Here is a 21288-nt window from a genome sequence, read left to right on the forward strand (position 1 = left end):
CACTAAGGTTATAAATATTCTGTGTTTTTAAATCTTTTTATATATTTATTTAAAAGCGGTTATATTTAAAGTATTTATTATTATACTTATAAATTGTAGTTTAGTAGAAACACGTATCTTTAAATGGCAATATTTACTGAGATAAAAAAACAGGTGATTGTCAATGTCACACCAACAACAAACGCAGTATTCAATAGCAATGTAACCAAAAATAGATACAAAATGAGTGCTATCCTAAAATTTATCCGTGAAAACCATATTTTGGCGGTCATAGAACAAGCTATCGCAAAGAAGAAGTCCCGTTTAAGTTTAAATTCGTTTGAAATTACCGAAATACCTGCACTTCTATACACTTGCCTTGATGTGGAACATCTTTATCTCCATATTAATAATATAACAACAGTGCCAGTGCAGATCACTCAGCTGTTAAACTTAACTACTTTGACCCTCGATTATAACAACATAAATTCATTGCCGGCGGAAATCGGTAACTTGAAAAATTTAGTTAACTTGAACATTAGTTACAATCCTCTGAAAGTGTTGATACCTGAGATTGGAGAACTCGAAAACCTCGAGGCTTTCTGGTGCAACAGGATACAATTGAAAGAATTGCCGAAGGAGATTGGAAAATTGTTGAAATTGGACACATTGGGGGCCCGAGGTAATGAATTGAAGACAATCCCGGAAGAAATGACCAGGCTCACAAAGTTAAGGTGAGTTTAGAACATCTATAAATAATTTGCCATAACTCATCATTTTAAATAAATGCAATGAGTATAAATTTTTTACATTTTGTGAGTAAAATTATTGAGACATATTAATAAAATAAATTATCTTTACTTCATCAAAAGTTTAGTTAAACTGGGACAGTAAAATAAAGAATTACGTATTTCTTTTTGTCAATTAATATTTGTTCACAACGCACCGGTCCGACATTAATTTAGTTTAATAATGAGATTATTTTTACTTAAACTTATACAAGAATTATTTAAACTATGAATATTTCAAGTTAAAAATTCACATATTTTACCAATTTAACCTTCAAACTAGTAGCAGTAAATGCGAAATAAACTATATATAGTAAAAAAATATATTTCTCCATACATTCTGACCGATTCGAAAATATGCTTGTAAAGAACAAGTCTGAATTAAAAATGTATGTTTAACAGATGGTTAACTTTAGAGCACAATCAGATAGAAACTTTGCCGTCGGGTATGAGGAATATGGAATCGTTGGTTCACTGTAACCTTCGGCATAACAGGCTCAGAGAGTTTCCTGACGACTTGTTGGAATGCAACGACTTGATGTTCTTGCAGCTAAATAATAATCAGGTTAGTATATTGTGATCATGTTTCCATATCTCCTCACTTAAAGCTAATAAGCATTTTGGATTGTTGGTGATTTTTTTGTCTAGAGATTTTTGCTTCATTTTCCAATACAGTATTTGGTGTCTTAAATGATGACGAAAACTTCTCATCATTCCATGAATTCACCGTGTAGGTGCTGGGTCTATCGAGTTACAGGGAAAGGAGCTTCAACAGTGCCTGGGACTTACGACCCAGGTGTAGTTTTTAGGAGTCCCTATCTAACGCGCGTTAAACGCTCACCTCCGGCGTCCAAGCTCTTCTCTCTATTAACCAAATTTGATCCGAACCTACTAGGGCTGCCCTCAACGCACTTTCCAAGAACTGGAGTTAGTTCTAGACAAGCCCAAATCTTTTAGTAGGTTTTAGACTTAGTTGTAGATTTAATTGTTATACCTCTCGCTCCCACTTCTACCGCATACAAATTTACAACGAACATATTCTTAGTGAGCTCGTAATACTTGTTGACCTTGTTGGCATGGTCTGTAGGGATGTTGGTTTCCCAAGGAACCGTCAGCTCTAATAACACAACGCGCTCTAAAATTCGAGAATACGGAAATATGTCTGGTCTAGAGGCCGACTCACAAATATCCTCTGGGATTTTATATAACTTCTCATACGTAAAAATCATTGTAGTCCAATCCAAAGCCGCTTTAAAGATAGAACAAGGCTTCACATTTGATTTTATATCTCTAGTGCCTTGTCTGACAAAAATTTTCCCAGGATATATCTCTTTGAAACTCTTAGGCGTTTCTAGAGATCCGATGGCCTTTTAGACTCATCCCAAAACTATTGCGATCCCTGAATAAAGTTAACTTATCAGCCGATAGTGCGAGCCCGAGCCACAAAATCTTTATCACGCCTGCATCTCATTTTGACCAAAGGGTTTTATTAAAGTCATAGACGAGGAAAGGCCAATTTAAACGTGAAGTTTGCTAATTTTCCTAGATCCAAACTTTTTTCACGTTACTGATCTATAGGCTATCTACCTTGTCGAGATCGCCTAAAAAGCTATCAACTATTCCTTCTAAAGATGGAGTACGACTCATGTTATCTATCTTGCGACTGAAAAATTTAAATGGTGCATTTTCAGTAACCGCAGAAAACCATTGAGCACCTAACGAGAATTACGGATCTTATGAGGTGTATCTTGTATTCCGCCTACCGAGACACAGACCAGTGACATTTATTTGGTTTTGTCCTCAATCCATCGGTCCACTCACAGACTTTATCCACTTCAAATGAAACTAGTGTTATTCGAATTTACTACGCGGATTTTATTATTTAAAAACTACATAATCCCGACGTTTCGGTTACTTTGCAGCAACCGTGATCACGGGCAGACGAGGTGTGAATGTCTGTCAGTTGGTCCTTGTTATTTATCATCTACCGCCATCGATTTCTTAATTTTCTGGCGTACCGCTCTGAATGCCAGCAGAATGCGCTCACGGTGTCTTGAGGTCCCGCGGTGTGGTTACGGACATGGGATTTTATATTTTTAAGAACGGGGTCCCAGGTGTTTGATAGATTCCAGCCATCTTCTCTATTGAAATTGGGATGTTTTTTAATTTCAATAGCCTCGCGAATTAATCTCGGTATATACTTGTCTTCCCGAGCGAGGATTTGAGGTTTATCAAAACGAATGTAGTGGCCTGGTTTGTCCATTGTGTGTTCACACACTGCTGACTTCGACGCGCGCCTGTTTTTGATGTCTGAGATGTGTTCTTTAACCCTTGTACCGATGCTCCTCTTCGTCTGTCCAATGTATGACAAGCCACAGTCACAGTCGAGTTTGTATACACCCGCTTGTTGTAAAGGAATGTTACTCTTGATTGGTCTCAAGAATTGGCTCACTTTCTTATGTGGTTTGTAAATAGTTTTAATGGAAACCTTCTTCAAAATGTTGCCTATTCTGTCATTAATTCCCTTCACATATGGTAGTATCGCAGGTTGTCGTTCAACTGTGGGTGGCTTCAGGTGGTTCTTTCGATGCTGGCGAGGCACGGGCAGGTTGTTGATGGTGAGAGCATGTTTTACATGCTGTAGCTCGGCCTCTAGGTGGTCAGCATCACAAAGGTGTTGGGCTCTCTGTAACAAAGATTTGCCAACGGTAACTAACCGTATAGGGTGGTGGTGTGAGTAACCATTGAGGTACCTGTCCGTGTGTGTGGGTTTCCTATAAACAGTATGTCCCAAAGTATTGTCAGGATTCCTAACGACAAGTATATCAAGGAAAGCTAAAGAATTATTTGCCTCCAATTCTATAGTAAACTGAATCTTACTATTGATAGAATTAAGATGGTTCAGAAAAGCAGATGTTTTATTTTTATTTAATATTGTGAAGGTGTCAATTAGAGGCAAATAATTCTTTAGCTTTCCTTGATATACTTGTCGTTAGGAATCCTGACAATACTTTGGGACATACTGTTTATAGGAAACCCACACACACGGACAGGTACCTCAATGGTTACTCACACCACCACCCTATACGGTTAGTTACCGTTGGCAAATCTTTGTTACAGAGAGCCCAACACCTTTGTGATGCTGACCACCTAGAGGCCGAGCTACAGCATGTAAAACATGCTCTCACCATCAACAACCTGCCCGTGCCTCGCCAGCATCGAAAGAACCACCTGAAGCCACCCACAGTTGAACGACAACCTGCGATACTACCATATGTGAAGGGAATTAATGACAGAATAGGCAACATTTTGAAGAAGGTTTCCATTAAAACTATTTACAAACCACATAAGAAAGTGAGCCAATTCTTGAGACCAATCAAGAGTAACATTCCTTTACAACAAGCGGGTGTATACAAACTCGACTGTGACTGTGGCTTGTCATACATTGGACAGACGAAGAGGAGCATCGGTACAAGGGTTAAAGAACACATCTCAGACATCAAAAACAGGCGCGCGTCGAAGTCAGCAGTGTGTGAACACACAATGGACAAACCAGGCCACTACATTCGTTTTGATAAACCTCAAATCCTCGCTCGGGAAGACAAGTATATACCGAGATTAATTCGCGAGGCTATTGAAATTAAAAAACATCCCAATTTCAATAGAGAAGATGGCTGGAATCTATCAAACACCTGGGACCCCGTTCTTAAAAATATAAAATCCCATGTCCGTAACCACACCGCGGGACCTCAAGACACCGTGAGCGCATTCTGCTGGCATTCAGAGCGGTACGCCAGAAAATTAAGAAATCGATGGCGGTAGATGATAAATAACAAGGACCAACTGACAGACATTCACACCTCGTCTGCCCGTGATCACGGTTGCTGCAAAGTAACCGAAACGTCGGGATTATGTAGTTTTTAAATAATAAAATCCGCGTAGTAAATCCGAATAACACTAGTTTCATTTAAATGAGTACTCGCGAAAATCTTAGATCTCTTTATCCACTTCATCCAATAGAACTTGACAGTGTTTGGGGTTATGTATCAGTATTGCGAGATCCTCAGCGAAGATAGATTCCGTGTATTTATTATTAAACTTGAACCGATATGACAATCATTCGCGTTCCTTATTAGTTTATCTACTAAAATATAATTATTATAAAAAAACAGCCTTGAAATAGTCCTACATAGAAACTCAAACTTTTTTCTAGGCCTATTATAGTAACTTATTGATTCTTATGTATTCTAAAAATCATTCAGATGTCTTTGAGATGTATGTCGAGGCAGCCCTGGATTTATTAAATACGTATAATAATATAAATTAAGTCAAATGTTAAAATATATATATATATGGTATCCCTAATACGTAATATGGTGTTCCTGTGCCGAATAAAATTATTATTATTTATTTATATATATATATACATTTATTTAAGAATTATTATATATTAAAATCGCAATTAATTGTTGTAACAGGATTTTGCTATTGCTATCTTAGTGTTAATTGTGAAGGTCGTTTCATATTAAAGGGGTCTCGTGACTAGTGAAGTGCTTGTGCTGTTGTTTTAAATTTGATTAAATTGTTTCCTTACAGCCAATATATTAAGGAAAGTATTGGTATTTTTTAATGTTATGACTATAAAAACGTAAATATGTATATAATTTCTCCAAATTAATTTAAAGACAAATTATTAATATCTTATCCAATAATTATTATTTACAATTTTTTTTGTACTTGAAGCTTTAAAATTATTCTATACAATTGCTCTTGAATGAAGAGTTTATAAAAATATATATATATATCGCAACTGTTAAGTTTAATAAAAAAATATTAGTATTTTTTTATTATGTAAACACTAATCATATTATTTTAATTCCTGTGTATATATATATATATATATCTTGATCCTCTTATTTATACAGATATCGAGTTTACCGGAGGATTTCAATACAAATGCAATGCCAGTGCTGGAAATGATTGATCTGAGACACAACCCGATATGTCAATTGACACATTTGGTGGGTATTTTCATGGTTCTTAAATTACAGAAAGAAATATTTAAACCTTGCTTTTATTTTGGTATAAAATAGCGTTGCACATGATATAAGCTTTAAGTAATGCTTTATTATTAAATTTATGTCGTGTTTTATTCTTATCGACGGATTTTGACGAAATATGTGGCGGATCCGGGATTTTGCGACTTTATTTTTAACGCTGGCAAAGAATATTTTAAAAACTAAGACTTAACTATTATCCTTTGTTCATAATCTAAACAATAATGCACTTTAACAGATTTCTTATCATATTAAAGATTTTTTTATTCAATGCAATTTTATGTACTACCTTTTTTATTTTCCCAAATACGCGTACAGCCACAGTATGTCATGCTAAGCATAAATTTAGTAATTTTATTTATTCAATATAAATTTATAGGAACATCCTTTAATCCGTTATACCGAAGAACTGCCAACAAGTGACATAATACAAGAGCTGCCGTCTTCAAGTAGTCGTGGTCACGTCGTGCCTCATGGAGCCCAGGCGTTGGCGGTGAACGCGACGGCTCTTAGACTACCCGCGGTGCCCGCGCCACGACATCCCGACCCGCTCATGATTGGTATGACAAGTGACAGGTGACCAGTGACAGCTGGTGACATTGACAGTTAGGAAACTGACATCGGCAGAACACACTATGCATGATATACGAAATAATTGAGTGTATATCTGTATACATAACAGTTATAGTGTAAGGACCGCTTACAATATAATAATAAAGCAAAGAAGACTGAGAAAATGTAAAATTAAGGATAATTTCCTCAAAACGCTAAAATTGTCAAACATAACATTTTAAGTTAAACTAAAATTATTTTTAAAAAATGTAACCGTCACAATAATTAGTAATGATATTAATAGATGTCACTGTCAAACATCTAAAAAGGTTATATTAATATATAAAGCAACTCTTTTCTTTAACAGATATGGAGTTAGACGCGTCATCGATAGAATCATCAGAAGATTGGGAGAATAGCGTTAACAGCTCGGAACTGGATGTTCAGTATCAGAGCGACGACGAACGCATCGACAACGAGGTGAGTACTACCAACATTACAAACATTATGATGACAGTAATGCCAACTTTATAAAACCCAACCCCAAAACTCCTTCCTTTTCCATACATTGGACGGTGTTGTTAACACGCTGACCATAGATCGCACATTTCTTTCAGGCGGTCGGCATGGTGTTGCCAGAACTATCGCGATACGCGTCCACTGCGAGCTAAATTTTAACAGCTGGCAACATATACACTATTTCAGCGCAAAAATATATTTTAAGAATCATTTCTGTTGTGATATTTTATTTTCCATAATATGTAAATAAAAAATTGGCTTTTTTCGGGTTAATTTGTAAAATATGACAGTAATTTTTGTCATGGCACAATTTAGTTTTTAAGGTTTTTTTTATGTCTAAATATCCTTGGTTTTGGGCTTTAAGAATTTTAGCATCCTTGTTTAGAATTATATACGTCTAATGACATATTTTTTATTCATTTAATCTCATTTTATGTATTATAATCTGTTATTATGTATATATACATATATATATAATAATATTATATTTAAATAATAATTATGAAGTTCTATCACCAATATCGGAATGGTTGCGTGATTTTAATGGCCCTTTAATGTCATTATAAAAAAAAAACAATAATCTTATTCTATATCGACAGTTAAAAGAATTTCACTGCCAAAGAATATTTAATCATCAAAATGATATAAATATTATATCAGAGGAATCTCAAAAAATATCAATTCTTCATAATTATTATTATATTAATAGAATAAATGTTTATAATCTTAATAAATATACGAGTATACAATCTGTATTGTAAGTTAATAACTATACGTAGTTATTTTAGAACATTTATATACTTATATATATTTCTGTCTAGATTGAAATCGAAGCGGCTTTAAATATAACCGTAATATGTAATAACCCTGTGGCGTAAAAAATATATCCTCTAAAATATGATAATTACGAATATAAACATAATATTTTAATTCTGCCTATAGAAATATTAAATTAATTTTTATAATACAATGAGGATTCTTAAATTGAAAATAAATCACATTTTTGAACGTTAACTTTCATATGGCGCCAAATTTGAGGTATGTAAATGTCAATTTGACCAAATTTGTTGTCAAAAAATATATAATTGGAAATTTTGAATGTAATGTTGTAAATATGCGACAAATAATTAAAATAATGCTTAGAAATCCAATTACAAATTGAATATAGATGTGTTTAACGTCCTGCCAAATAAAAGACATAATATTCGTGACGCTTGTTTCACTAAGTTCATAGTATTTAATATATCGTGGTGAGTATAAATAATTTGTTTATAAAATCTTTCTCTATCACTAAATTACCCGATAGAAAATAACGTAGTTACATTGGTTAATATGATTTGTTTTAAAGAAATAAACATCTATTTTAGTTTCGGAAAATAATCAATGTTTATTTTTATTTATTTTATTTCAAATGGTTTACTGTATTTTCCAATTATCTTCGTGCACATATCACTGTTCTGTTCATAATTTAGAAAAAAAGATGTATATTAATTGTAATAAATAATACTATTGCTCATAACTGGTTCAGAATAAAGGAATCATGAAACTGTCTTATTTTATTTTTCACCCACTAAAATGTTTCCATTAAATAAACAGAAAATTATTAAAATTAACCAAAGTTTATTTCACATCTTTTAATGTGTTACAAAAAAGGTATTTCTAATATTTGTTCATCCGGTGCGTTCTAGATTTTTTTCTATAAAATAAAAAAAAAATTATTAAAAGTAAAATATTTAAATTGTATTATGTCACAGGAACAAATAACAATAATTATTAAATTTTATCACAATTATTTTAAAACTTTCATCAAAAAAACAATAATCTTTTATTTTATCAACTTAAAAATATGAAAATTTTCTGTACAAAAATAATAAAAAAAAAACATAATATTATTAACATTTCCACACAATATATGTAATTTATTATTTATCTCTATTATTTTATTTCCAGTCTATGTCTTTTTCTTCTCCAACTTTTGAAATTCTTCTAGAAGTGACTCTTCTTCTATGAAGGGGAAAGAATCTAGAAGATTTAGTTTATTAATAAATATTACACTCAAAAAAATTACCAAAATGCTCTTGATATATTTTATACAGCTTTATTAACATCAAGAGTATTTTTTTTTATATGATTTATTTAATGTTATATTTTTCATAACATCCGAATGTCAGACTAAAGTAATGATTTTATTTAAAAAGTTAGTAAAAACATTGAATTCAATAACATTCATATTATTTACCTTCTCTCTCCAACTTCACTTTGCCAATGAATTTCTTCTCCTCATCGGGTTTCTCATTTTTTACTTCAATACCAAGTTTCTCCTGAACAAATTATAAGGTTTAAATACTGTAAAGATATATGAACACCCTGTATATAAATTAAATTATCACCTTTATATAATCTGGTAACCCATCTTGCAAGTGATACCAGCTCAGAATAAACATTACGGATACGAAAAATAGGTTTGAAGATATACCTGGATGTAAGAAAAAAATTAATCAATAATACATACTATATTTATATCTTAATAATTTTTTTTTTATTAATTATATAATGTATTGAAACTTTTACGTTTTCATAAGCATGCTAAGCGACACCCATTAACCCTTTAACAGCCATTATATAGTCTGTGGCGAAAATTATCATAAAAATTCTAAATACGTCATTATCTGTTACAATAAATAGTATTAAAACCCCTTTATATTTATTTATGGGGAACTATGAATAATAAGTTCAATTACTTTTGATATTCTATATATTAATGAGTGAAGTGTTAAAATAAAACTGAAATTTTCGATGACATTCGCCTCTCGTCTGCCAGTAATCACGGTTATTGCAAAGTTACCGAAACGTCGAGAATATGTAGTTAAAATAACAAAAAGGGCGTAGTACATCCGAAAATATTATTTTTATTTAAATGAATGCTCGCGAGTCTTAGATATCATTATACTAAACCGTCAGTATACATAGCTTTATATAAAAATAACTTCAAAATAAGTCGTCTGTATTTTTTATAACTTGAATTTGTAAGTTTACGATGCTTAGTATATAACAGTATGTCAACTCTTATAAAAATAACCCTTTGAACGTTTCAAAATTGATTATTAATTATTGTTGGGTGGTTGGTTGCGTTAAATATGGATTTCATCCGGCCATTAATTATTGTGGGAGATGATTTTTCATGCATATTAATGTCCAAAATGTCACTGTCAAATCGAGAATACCAGATGTTGAGCAGTTATTTTAATTTTATATACCAAAACCATAATAAATAGGGTTTTTTTTTTACTATTCCCACATGATTATACAGACGTGTATGAATGAAGAGATGAAAAATATTAAATTCAATGCAAACCCGTGTTAAAGATGCTTAACACATAATTTTTAAAGTGAAACTTCTTATGCGACTTCCAACAAGGTTGCGTTAAACCTTTAACGCTCGGGGGGGGGGGAGATAATATTATTTTTTACTGGAAGCGTTCAAAAGCGTATGAAGCTGCCCTTAATTAATAAATGAATAATGAATGACCCCAGCTTACTACTGCGTCTCACCAATGAGAGCCGATACTTTCGGCCAGTAGTACATGACGTATCTCAGCCCTGTGAAGTGAGCTTCTATATGTAACTCACAAGACAGCACTTGGATGTATCGCGACTGGAGCTCAACGTACGCGTCCGTCACCGGATGTGACTGGAACGAACGAATGAACGGAGTGAATGTAACTTGTACTGAACTTTATCAACGAGTGAATGATTTGTAATCTCATACACTCAACATTGGGTTTTTTAAACGCGATCAGTGTTTGAAATGAGACGTTTCATTAACTCTAAATAATAATATATATGACAATTAAAAATATGCTATTAAGTGTGGTCAGTCTATTAGGTAATGACATACAAAAACATATTTACCGCTATTTTATCAGAAAGTACTTATAAATTTGACAAAATTAACAAAATAAATGCAAATATTTTTTAAACTTCTTGACCCATAAGAAGGCGCTCTGATTGACTACACCTAAAGTGACGTCAGAAGCAAGGCAACATTGTTTGTTGCTTTCAAACGTCACTCAAATCAAATGGCGTCCGTCATAACAGAACAGCGTTTTTGGCGCGAATATTGTAATTTAAAAAATACAACAAAATACTTTACGAAAAGTACTGCAAATTACGCAAATATACATCTGATATATTAATAATGTACCAACAAAAAAAATTAAAGTATTTTTCAAGTGTTTTTTTTTCTATAAACACTTCGATTACTTCAAATATGGACAAGATGATATTTATATTATAAATTTGTAACAATTATACCTAAAAGTGAGTAATTTACATATATTTTTTATACATTATTAAAATTTTAACAAGGTTACAGTATAATATATTTTATGTAACCTGATCGTCTTCAAAGTCGCTGAAAAGCTCAACCTGAATCGTTTGCTTCTCCTCATTGACACCTGATAACAATAGTGGAGCGAAGGCCAGAACACGCAACACGTGGTGCAATTTTGATCTGTGATTTAAAAGCTATTTAAAATATATAATTAATTAACACTAAAATATAAAAAATTATTTCAGAACGAAAATTAAAGTGTGTATTTGACTTTATTATTACAAGATGTTAAATAAATGTTTTAGACAAAAGCGTAGAAGAGAAAAAAATCACATAAAAAACTAAGTAAATTCGTATTTAAGTAGTAAAATATGTAGTCATTTTAATTTATAGATCAAAGTTATATTAAACGTTTGTTATTACCAAAACTTTTCAAGGTTAAACTTTTCCCATGACAGTATTAACTAAGATTTGGAAGTGAAAAACCTTAAACTTTCAGTATGTAGTGACGAAGATAACTTACTAGTTACCTTACTACCGTAAGGATACTTATCACCTGACCTGTGTTTCAACATCGCCGAGCGACAGGACGATGACACCAGCGCGCCACCAGAAGCTCTCATTTGAGCGCACACCATGAACATACCTAAGAAAATTTAATAAAATTACCATTTATTGTATAGAGAAACAGAACTCGACGCCATGACATAGTAAATATATGAGAATATACAAGCCAATGCTATGCATGTATAATTAGTAGACATGCATAATACGTAGTATGCAATTTAAAGAAAATTATAGTGTTTTTAAAATTTATACACTATAAATACATATTTCATCCACGATTCTGTTCAAATTCTTATTTTATCTATATCGAACCAATCAAACTAATGCAGAAAAAAAAATCTATATAATTTAATGCAACGAAACATTATAATTACTTAAGTTTCATCCGCAATATCACTCGAATCTTTCAGTATTGTTATATATATATATATATATATATAACTGTATATATATATTATATTAGTATGATAAGTAAGTTACGACATGGTTGTTAATTTTGTGAGAGTTTTAATAAACTATAACCAATAAAATTAATTAGTAATAAAATATCAGTTACGGCCGTTTTATATTTAACAAGCTTACACAAGTCATAACTTTTAAATCAATTATGAATTGACGAATAAAACTTTGACATTGGCAGTATATGTCACGATTCCGGTACGAATGAAGCCATAGCCTAATAAAAAAAAAACAATGAACCTATTGAACCGGTAAGGGTTTAGTGGCTATTTCCCACCCAATCCCAGAGTCCTACATAAAAAATCCAAGCCGTGGGTCTGAAGATAGGAATAAGACGCCATCAAAATAATTAGTATTAATCGTTCTGAGTTATAATTTCTTTAAACGTCAGTTGGTGCCAACAACGTTACGTTCCTTTATCAATATAAACGAAGCATATAACTATGTATTGTTTTTATATGAACTACCTATGCTGGGAGTACGCAGAATTAGTTAGCTTGACCAAACACAACTTTAACATAAGATAATACGACTTTGTGTCTGAAATTTATTCCTTGCGACACAATGTTCGTAGTCATTCAAGACGACAATTGGATAGGAAGAGAGCTGTGTAATGAAAATCATAGTTGGAGGTTTTATTTCCATACTAATTAGTAAATAAATAACTTAGAATATAGACTGATAACAGACAGCTGTTTTGAAATATACATAGAAATATAATTTAAGCATGCATGCATGCATGGATGCATAAATGTACCTTGAATTGTTTTCATAAACATAACAGATAAGTGTCGCTGTAGAAACAATTATTTCTTATAAATTAGTTATCAGAATATTATGATTTCTATAAACAATTTAATTACAGTAGTCACTAATAAAGTGTTATAAAAATAATTTTTTTTTAAATATTTATACCCTTTACTAAATGACCACTCTCTAAACAGTTAAAAAAATTAACTTTGTGTTTAGTGGAGATAGACCTAGCCATACAGCAACACAGATAATTTGTCAAAAAATCTCTCAACACTTGATTACCGTAACAATCTTAAAATCTAGTCGTATTATAAAGTTCCTACCTAAGTCCTTATTAATCTGTGTTTCTGGCACATCCATAACAAGACGTACTTTATACGGTTGTGACGACATCAACACTTGATTCCGACGGGTCAACTGGACATGGGCTGAGGGGAACGAGCACACTCCCATGTTTTCATCGCAGGATCTAGATTTAAGTTAAAAGAATTTATGAAATACAAAATATAACTTCAGCGTGTGATGCTGATAGCTGACGGGCTTTTAAGTTTTCTGATATTTCTTTTAATATAAAGAAAAGGTTCTATTCATAGTTTCTTTAGAACATATTCTGGATTGACTATTAGGCGGATAGCTATATTAAAGTGATATTAAATAAGTTATTATATTTGTAATTAATATTGTAAAATTTATTAAATATAATTCAAATTGAAACAACTTTTTGGTATTAGATTTTGTATAGAATTTTAATTTTTACATATTAATTTGTTTTATTTAATTATATTGAAAGAAATTTATGATAACAGCGAATCATTACTATAATTAATAATAAAATTACTGTAAGGTTAATTAGATAATATGATAAAGAGCGCAGGTGAAATGTTAGTGATACTCACTTGAACTGAAGATGCACAGGTCGTACGTGTGTCACATTTGGCATATATGTATAGTAAAAGACAATATACATAAATATGGATATCCATAATATAGCCGATAAAAACACTGACAAAACACCAGCTCTATATAAAAGCTCCTTCACACTTGTTATACCATCGCTAGTTTTCTTTTTGTAACTAGTGTACTGTTCGCTGACAAAACTCTCGATTGGTCGACGTACTAAATCGCGATACGCTATGAATGGATTAATATATGCTAAAAGAGCCATTCCGTTTTAAATAATACGCACCATCAATTCAAACTAATGCTCTTATCATCGTGAGCGGTCAAGGAAACGGATCTGGCTATGTAGGGTAGATAACACGATAAGAAAACGATTATATTCACCGAGATAAAATCTTTTCAATATAGCCAAAGGTCACTATGTCATAAAATTATAAATTAAACAAGAATATTGAAATAACTTAAAATATATTTTAGACTAAAATACTCAAAAAAATTATTGAATTGATCACAAAGTTTTTGTTTACAAAAACACAAATTATATTGTGCTTTTAGCTGTCAATGTCAAACGCTTAAATTAGTATCAAATGGCAAAGGTCTCATTTATGGGGCTATTGAAATAAGAAGAAAAATATATATATTTTACAGCTTTGTTGAATTGAATACATGGGAAATTCTTTCATAATGCACAAAATACCAATTTGGTAGAAATAGATTATTAAAATTAAATAAAGCAATTTATATCATATAAAAAGTCAATGACAAAATATATTCTAATGTCAACGTCATAAAAATGTGGCAGAGACATTTATATTTTATAAGACTCAATGAACAATTTACAAAAATGTAGGATTGTTATGAAACATTGTATTAGTTTCAGAAATTTTTAACCTTTAATAATATATTTACACAATAGTTACATACTATCATATAACAAAATGTTAAAGTCCGGTCAATATTTCAACAAGAGATATATTTCAAAGACAGTTAAAATAGTTGCCAAAGATATTTTACCTGCTGCAGCTTATACGCCGGATATTGTTGAAAAGAAAGTCTACGATGAATGGGAAAGGAGAGGTATATTTAAAGCTGATAATAAAAACGACAAAAGAAGATTCAGTATTGTTTTGCCGCCGCCAAATGTAACGGGGAAATTACACCTAGGTAATTTATTTATAGTTTTGCATTTAAAGAAACGTTTCTATAACACAGTCTAACTTTGTTCAAAATTATTACAATTTTAATAATTAACACGATGTTCTGCAATTTCTAGCAAGTATTTTTTGTTAAATAAGTATAAATAAATTTTTTTGAAAAGTTAAATAAAAATATATTTAAAACATATTTATTTTTCCACAAATCTAATAAAAACTTTATACATAAAATATATAATTTAATGTTTTATTTTCTACATTGAGTATCGGTAAATTTTGATTAATTGTAATTTTTTTATTTTGTTTCATATAGCTGACTTGCAACTGTTACTTAAAAAATATTTCCATATATCTAATTCAACATTATGAACGAAAACAATTTCAGGTCATGCTCTGTCCAATACAATTCAAGATGTGATTGTGAGACGGAAAAGATCTCAAGGATATAATGTCCTATGGCTACCGGGAACAGATCATGCTGGGATTGCCACCCAGGTGGATATTTTTTAATTGTATAGGAATTATAAAATTTTTGAATAACTATTAACCATATAGGCTGTTATGCATTCACCTTTGCTATAACATAAAAAATTCATGAGGAATATCGTTCACAATGTGTTAAATTTTTTTTTATTCATTATTTAAGGGTGTTGTTGAAAAGTATTTGAAGACAAATCAGAATATAAATCGTCATGACATCGGTAGAGATAAATTTATCCAAGAAGTCTGGAAATGGAAAGAAGAACATGGCGACATTATATGTCAGCAGTTACGAACGATGGGCTGTTCCTTAGACTGGTCAAAAGAAATTTTTACCATGAATGAAAATCACACAAATGCTGTAAACACTGCATTTATAAGACTGTTCAAAAAAGGTTTAACGTATAGAAAAAAGGCTTTAGTTAACTGGTGCAATGCCTTAAAGTCCACTTTATCTGATATAGAAGTTGAAAACATAAGTATTGACGGACCTACCGATATTAGTATACCAAATTATGATGTGCCTGTCAAATTTGGTCTGATTTATAATATATCATATAAATTGATAGATAGCAATGAAGAAGTTATCGTGTCTACAACTACGCCGGAAACAATATTAGGTGACACAGCCATAGCAGTCAATCCTAGAGATGAAAGGTAGTCTTTTGTATTCGCAATTAATATTAATAAAAACCTATTCACTTATATTTGTTTCAACTAAGTAGAGTCCTTTAGTCAGAAGACAAGCTTGTAATGTGCTTAGAAATACCTACAGTTCAAAACATTGATTTTTATGTATTTTTATAGGTACAGTCATCTTAAAGGCAGGAGAGCAGTGCACCCGTTCAGGAAAACGACAATACCAATAATATTGGACAATTTCGTTGACATGAAACTCGGCACCGGCGCCGTTAAAATAACCCCAGCCCACAGCAAAGTAGACTACGAAGTAGCTAAGCATCACAACTTGGAAATGATCCAAGTTATTGACGAGAACGGCAGAATACAAAATGGCGGCGAATTCGATGGCATGAAGAAATACGAGGGTAGAGAGAAAATTGTTACCGCCTTACAAGTATTGGGACTCCTAAAATCTATTGACCCGCATCAGATGACTTTACCAATATGCAGCAGAAGCGGTGATGTTATCGAGTATCTAACTAAGGAGCAGTGGTTTTTGTCGTGTAGCAAACTCAATAAAAAAGCCATAGAAGTGGTTAGAGACAAAAAAATTACCATGGATCCCGAGAGATACGTGAAAAACTGGCTAAATTGGGCCGAAGATGACAAAGATTGGTGCATATCGAGACAATTGTGGTGGGGGCACCAAATACCAGCATATAAATGTAGCTTAGGTGAAGATCTCATATGGATAGCAGCTGTTGATAATGAGACTGCTAAAATAGAAGCCTCCAAGTATCTAAGGGTCCTTCCAGACGATATCACAGTGAGTAGAGATCAGGACGTTCTCGATACTTGGTTCTCATCTGGTATTTATCCATTCGCGGCCTTAGGTTGGCCGGAAAACAACATCGACTTACACAAATTTTACCCTTTGGATTTAATGGTGACAGGTCACGACATACTCGGGTTCTGGGTGCACAGAATGGTGATACTAGGACTAGAATTAACCGGACAACTGCCATTCGACAATGTTCTTTTGCATGGGGTTATATGTGATAGTAAAGGGGCGAAAATGTCCAAGAGCAAAGGCAACATCATCGATCCCATCGACGTTATAAACGGAATATCCATGGAAGGTCTGAAGGAGAAAGTGGAAAACATGCAAAAAGATGGTCTTCTAACAAAAGACGAAGTCAAAAGATCTATATCATACCACAGAACGAATTTCTCAAACACCAATGGCATCCCAGAATGCGGAGTGGACGCGTTACGATTCACTCTTCTGACACAAGACATAAAATCAAACTTCGTCAGCTTCGATGTAAACCAATGCCACGCAAACAAATTATTCTGCAATAAAATTTGGCAAAGCGTCAAATATGTCAGGCTTTCAATGGAAAAACTTAAATTTATGGATAATGAAATAACGAAAGACGATTTAAGTTCTTTCGACAGATGGATTCTCAGCAAACTGTCGGACATGGTTGCTGGTGTTAACAAGTCGATTGACGATAATAACTTTCACATCGCAACGAAATGTTTAAAAACATTGATATACAGTCAATTCTGTGATGTTTATCTGGAGAGCACCAAGCCGGGTTTCGATAGTGGCGATGAGAAAACTGGATATGCGCATGCGCACACCCTGTCCGCTGTTTTAAACACATCCCTGCGATGTTTGTCACCTTTCATGATATACATCACACATGAACTTATACCAAAAATACCTAACTTTGAAACCAACATAATATATAATTTCGATGATGATGATGATAATTTCTTTAAATTTCCCAAATATGAAGACTTTCAGGTTTGGAAGAACGTTCACGTCGAAAATAGAATAGACAGAGTCATTGATGCGGTTATATTGACGAGGGAACTTAAAGGATTTTACAATATAACCAACAAGTTAAAACCCACCGTATATATCAACACAACAGACGAATCCTTGTTACATGATATAAAAAATAATATTGACATAGTACGACATTTATCAAAAACTAGTGACGTCAGAATTAATGAGGAAATTAAAAATAATGTTGTGAGCAGTTACATGGATGGCAACACAGAGGTTGGTGTGGGAATCGTTGGTGATAAATCCGAAAATATTATCTCAGCGGCTAAGGAGAAACTTCAAAAGAGGATAAAAAAATTAGAAGACAGTTTGTCCAAACTAGAAATGAAATTATCTAGTAGCCATTATGTGAAAACGGTCCCGGAATACAAGCTAACCATAGACAAACAGAAAGTTACACTACAGAGAGATGAATTGAAAAGATTACAGAGATTATAACAAATAAATTATTAGAACAACAAAAATATATTTATTCAATTGACTAACAAATAGACAAATTATATACATAAAACCAAATTAGAGCAATTTTTAATTGCATTTACAAACTAAATAGCACAGTCCACAATACAGAACTCTATTCTAATAAATTCAAAAACATTGATACATATATGAAAAAGGAAAACAATAGACAATAATTATAGTTCATTATAATGTTGCGGATATATATAAAATTGTAAAAATCTACGGTCATATCAACGCAGATGTTACATTTAGATAAATTTCTAGAAAGTTCTGTCAATTTCCACTACAAATTTTGACATAACAATTCAATTAGGAAGGCGTACTATGAAAATTTGTTAGCTTTCAACTTAGAAAAAAAAGTATGGCTAAGAAAATGTAAAGTACACGAGCACAAAAGATAAGGAAATATTAATTTAAAAAAAAAACTTATTTCAGATAGACGAGTTCTAAAAACAAAAATGAAAAACAAAGTAATAATGGTCTTTGGGATAAAAAAAATTACTGCTTAGACATTATGGTTGGCCCACAACATTATTATACGTGGAAGTACTAATAATCATTTCTACTTTATATAAAAAAATATTTGAAGTCCAAAACGATAATAAAAATATAACTATTTATATGTGAAATAGAATAATACAAAGGTCACGGTAATAGCACTCATATTATCTAATATATATTACTCAAACAACTGACAGAACCTTCTGGAATAAAGTTATTTAAAAAAAAAAACTTAAACAACAATAATTTGGTCGCAATTACATATTTTTGTGCTTTACCCAAAAATGATATAATGAAAGAACATCACAAACCATTCCTGAAACACAATTTACTAATGATTTTTCCATAAATATATTTACATTTCTTAATTTCGCTTACAAACACTAAATAGTCTAGATATCTATCGACTTACCAAAATAACTAGCGATTATATAAAATGTATAATTAAAAAAAAAATCTGACAAACAGTTTACACCAAAGAGTTCACAGCATAATAATAAAATAAAAATATTAAAAAAAAAAAAAACATATAAATACTTCTTTATGTTTACTTATACTTAATTTTAGTCTTTATTCCCATTAAGAAATTTTAAAAGTTAAAATAAACATATATATATTCATTCTTAGGAATTAAAAAATTTCCATAAATAATAATCTTAATTTCTCTTTGGTAGTTTGCACTTAGATTTCGTTTTCGATATGCCTTTTTTCTTGTTTTTGGTTGTACAAACCTGTTTTTTCATTTCTGTGAAAAAAATAATTATTCTTATTAAATTAAACAAAAAAAAATATTGTGAAATCTAAGACTTTCGCGAGTTTTGTTCATTTAGATGAAACTAATATTTTTCGGATATACTACGCGTACAGACATTCGCAACTCGTAGGTAGCTTTAACAAAAAATAAAGCACGCGTAGTATATCCGAAAAATATTCGTTTCATTTACATAAAAAAAATATTGTTTGTACAAAAAAAAAATCCTTGCAAATTTTTATCTAGTTGTGCAACAAATTTCATAAAATCACATATACAGTAATAATTTAAATATAGTTCAGAATTTTAACAAATCTGTTAAATTAATTATTTAAAATTTTACTTCTTTTTGAACAAAAAAAGGTAATAAATGTATAAATAGACTAATAGAATTTTTTTTTCAGTAATTTTTATGTGAATTAAAAGAAAAAGTATTATTTATATGTAATGGTATAAATAACTCACTTGTCGGTGATGCCGGCATCGATTTATGTGTAGTACTCGGATCTAGACCTGAAATTAAGTTTATTTATCTTATTATTTAAGATATTTTTGTAATTACTTATATGTTTATAATAATTACTTATTGAGATTAATTCTAATTCTTGTTCTTTCTTCTTTTGTATCTCATGTAACTTAACATGTTTTACGAGACTGAACAGGTAGTTGAATCTTTGAGGGCATTTAGCGCAAGCGTACATCATCTCGGAGCAGCCAGATTCCACGTCATTCTGGTAACAAGTCAGGTCCTCCTCGTATTTATCAGCATATTTTATAACTCCCCCTGGCAATATTTCTAATGTCGGCCAATGTTCTGGATTCTGTTTTGATTGTATTTTCTCAACAATCAAGGTCTGAAACGATCTATGTGTTTAGTAAGTTGATAAAACCTATGAGTACATTAGATTAAATGAAAGTAACATATATAAAGTTTGTGTGATCTATGAAAAATCGACAAACCATTGGCACATCATGAGTTCGCTCGACATTTTCTGGTATTATAAGTTCAGTCTCATTACCATCGTCTTCAACTACTTCTTCAGCCTGTATGGACACCATGCTGCCAATGTTACAATCGTCGTCTTCACAAGCGTAACTACTAACTTTTTTGTTACTTATTAAATACATTTCAGAACTCCTGTCAGGCTGAACATCCGCCATGCGGACAAGAGGAATGTTCTCTAAATCTTCATTATTCTCTAGAGCACTTGTTGAGGACATGTTTACGACACAAACCAATGTTGATATTTAATTTGACGTTAATATTGTATTCAAAAAGCCACTTGCTTATAAAACTCGATGAGACGATAGTCTAAATATATGTTGAGACTTTGAAATTACATGATTAGTTCAAATGGCAATACCCATATATTTGTTTAAGTTTAGGAAACGTTTTTTTATATTAAAATACCGATAAATGGATTTTGCGGATTGCAAAATCTAAAATGTCATGTGTCAAAGCAAATGGCACTTAATGCTAAAAACTTGCCATTGGATGAAACGATAAGAAATTGCTAACAAATATGAAAGACTATGTTAAGAATTGTTTATTCA

The 21288-nt window shown here is 31.7% G+C and overlaps 4 protein-coding genes across 4 annotated transcripts; 2 read left to right on the plus strand and 2 right to left on the minus strand.

Moving 5' to 3' along the window:
• The first annotated feature begins 156 nt into the window (after positions 1-156).
• LOC116775602 (leucine-rich repeat protein SHOC-2-like) lies at positions 157-8104 on the plus strand. The gene is made up of 6 exons (XM_032668523.2): positions 157-713; positions 1170-1332; positions 5693-5788; positions 6204-6384; positions 6744-6856; positions 6976-8104. Exons 1-6 carry the CDS (start codon positions 223-225, stop codon positions 7045-7047), a joined length of 1116 nt encoding a protein of 371 aa, XP_032524414.2. The 5' UTR covers positions 157-222; the 3' UTR covers positions 7048-8104.
• Positions 8105-8495: 391 nt separating this feature from the next.
• Positions 8496-14448, minus strand: LOC116775552 (seipin). The gene is made up of 8 exons (XM_061525060.1): positions 13904-14448; positions 13331-13476; positions 11790-11874; positions 11291-11408; positions 10448-10586; positions 9286-9371; positions 9135-9216; positions 8496-8917 (listed from the first exon to the last, which is right to left on the minus strand). Exons 1-8 carry the CDS (start codon positions 14170-14172, stop codon positions 8847-8849), a joined length of 996 nt encoding a protein of 331 aa, XP_061381044.1. The 5' UTR covers positions 14173-14448; the 3' UTR covers positions 8496-8846.
• Positions 14449-14706: 258 nt separating this feature from the next.
• LOC116775609 (uncharacterized) lies at positions 14707-18484 on the plus strand. Its single transcript, XM_032668531.2, has 4 exons — positions 14707-15071; positions 15447-15556; positions 15708-16198; positions 16349-18484. The coding sequence occupies exons 1-4, from the start codon at positions 14846-14848 to the stop codon at positions 18456-18458; spliced, it is 2937 nt and encodes a 978-aa protein (XP_032524422.2). The 5' UTR covers positions 14707-14845; the 3' UTR covers positions 18459-18484.
• On the minus strand, positions 18467-21193 carry LOC116775610 (uncharacterized). Its single transcript, XM_032668533.2, has 4 exons — positions 20695-21193; positions 20318-20588; positions 20200-20247; positions 18467-19728 (listed from the first exon to the last, which is right to left on the minus strand). The coding sequence occupies exons 1-4, from the start codon at positions 20953-20955 to the stop codon at positions 19640-19642; spliced, it is 669 nt and encodes a 222-aa protein (XP_032524424.2). The 5' UTR covers positions 20956-21193; the 3' UTR covers positions 18467-19639.
• Between the last annotated feature and the right edge of the window lie 95 nt (positions 21194-21288).

The sequence above is a fragment of the Danaus plexippus genome, chromosome 27 (assembly GCF_018135715.1).
Source record: "Danaus plexippus chromosome 27, MEX_DaPlex, whole genome shotgun sequence".
Lineage (NCBI taxonomy): Eukaryota > Metazoa > Arthropoda > Insecta > Lepidoptera > Nymphalidae > Danaus > Danaus plexippus.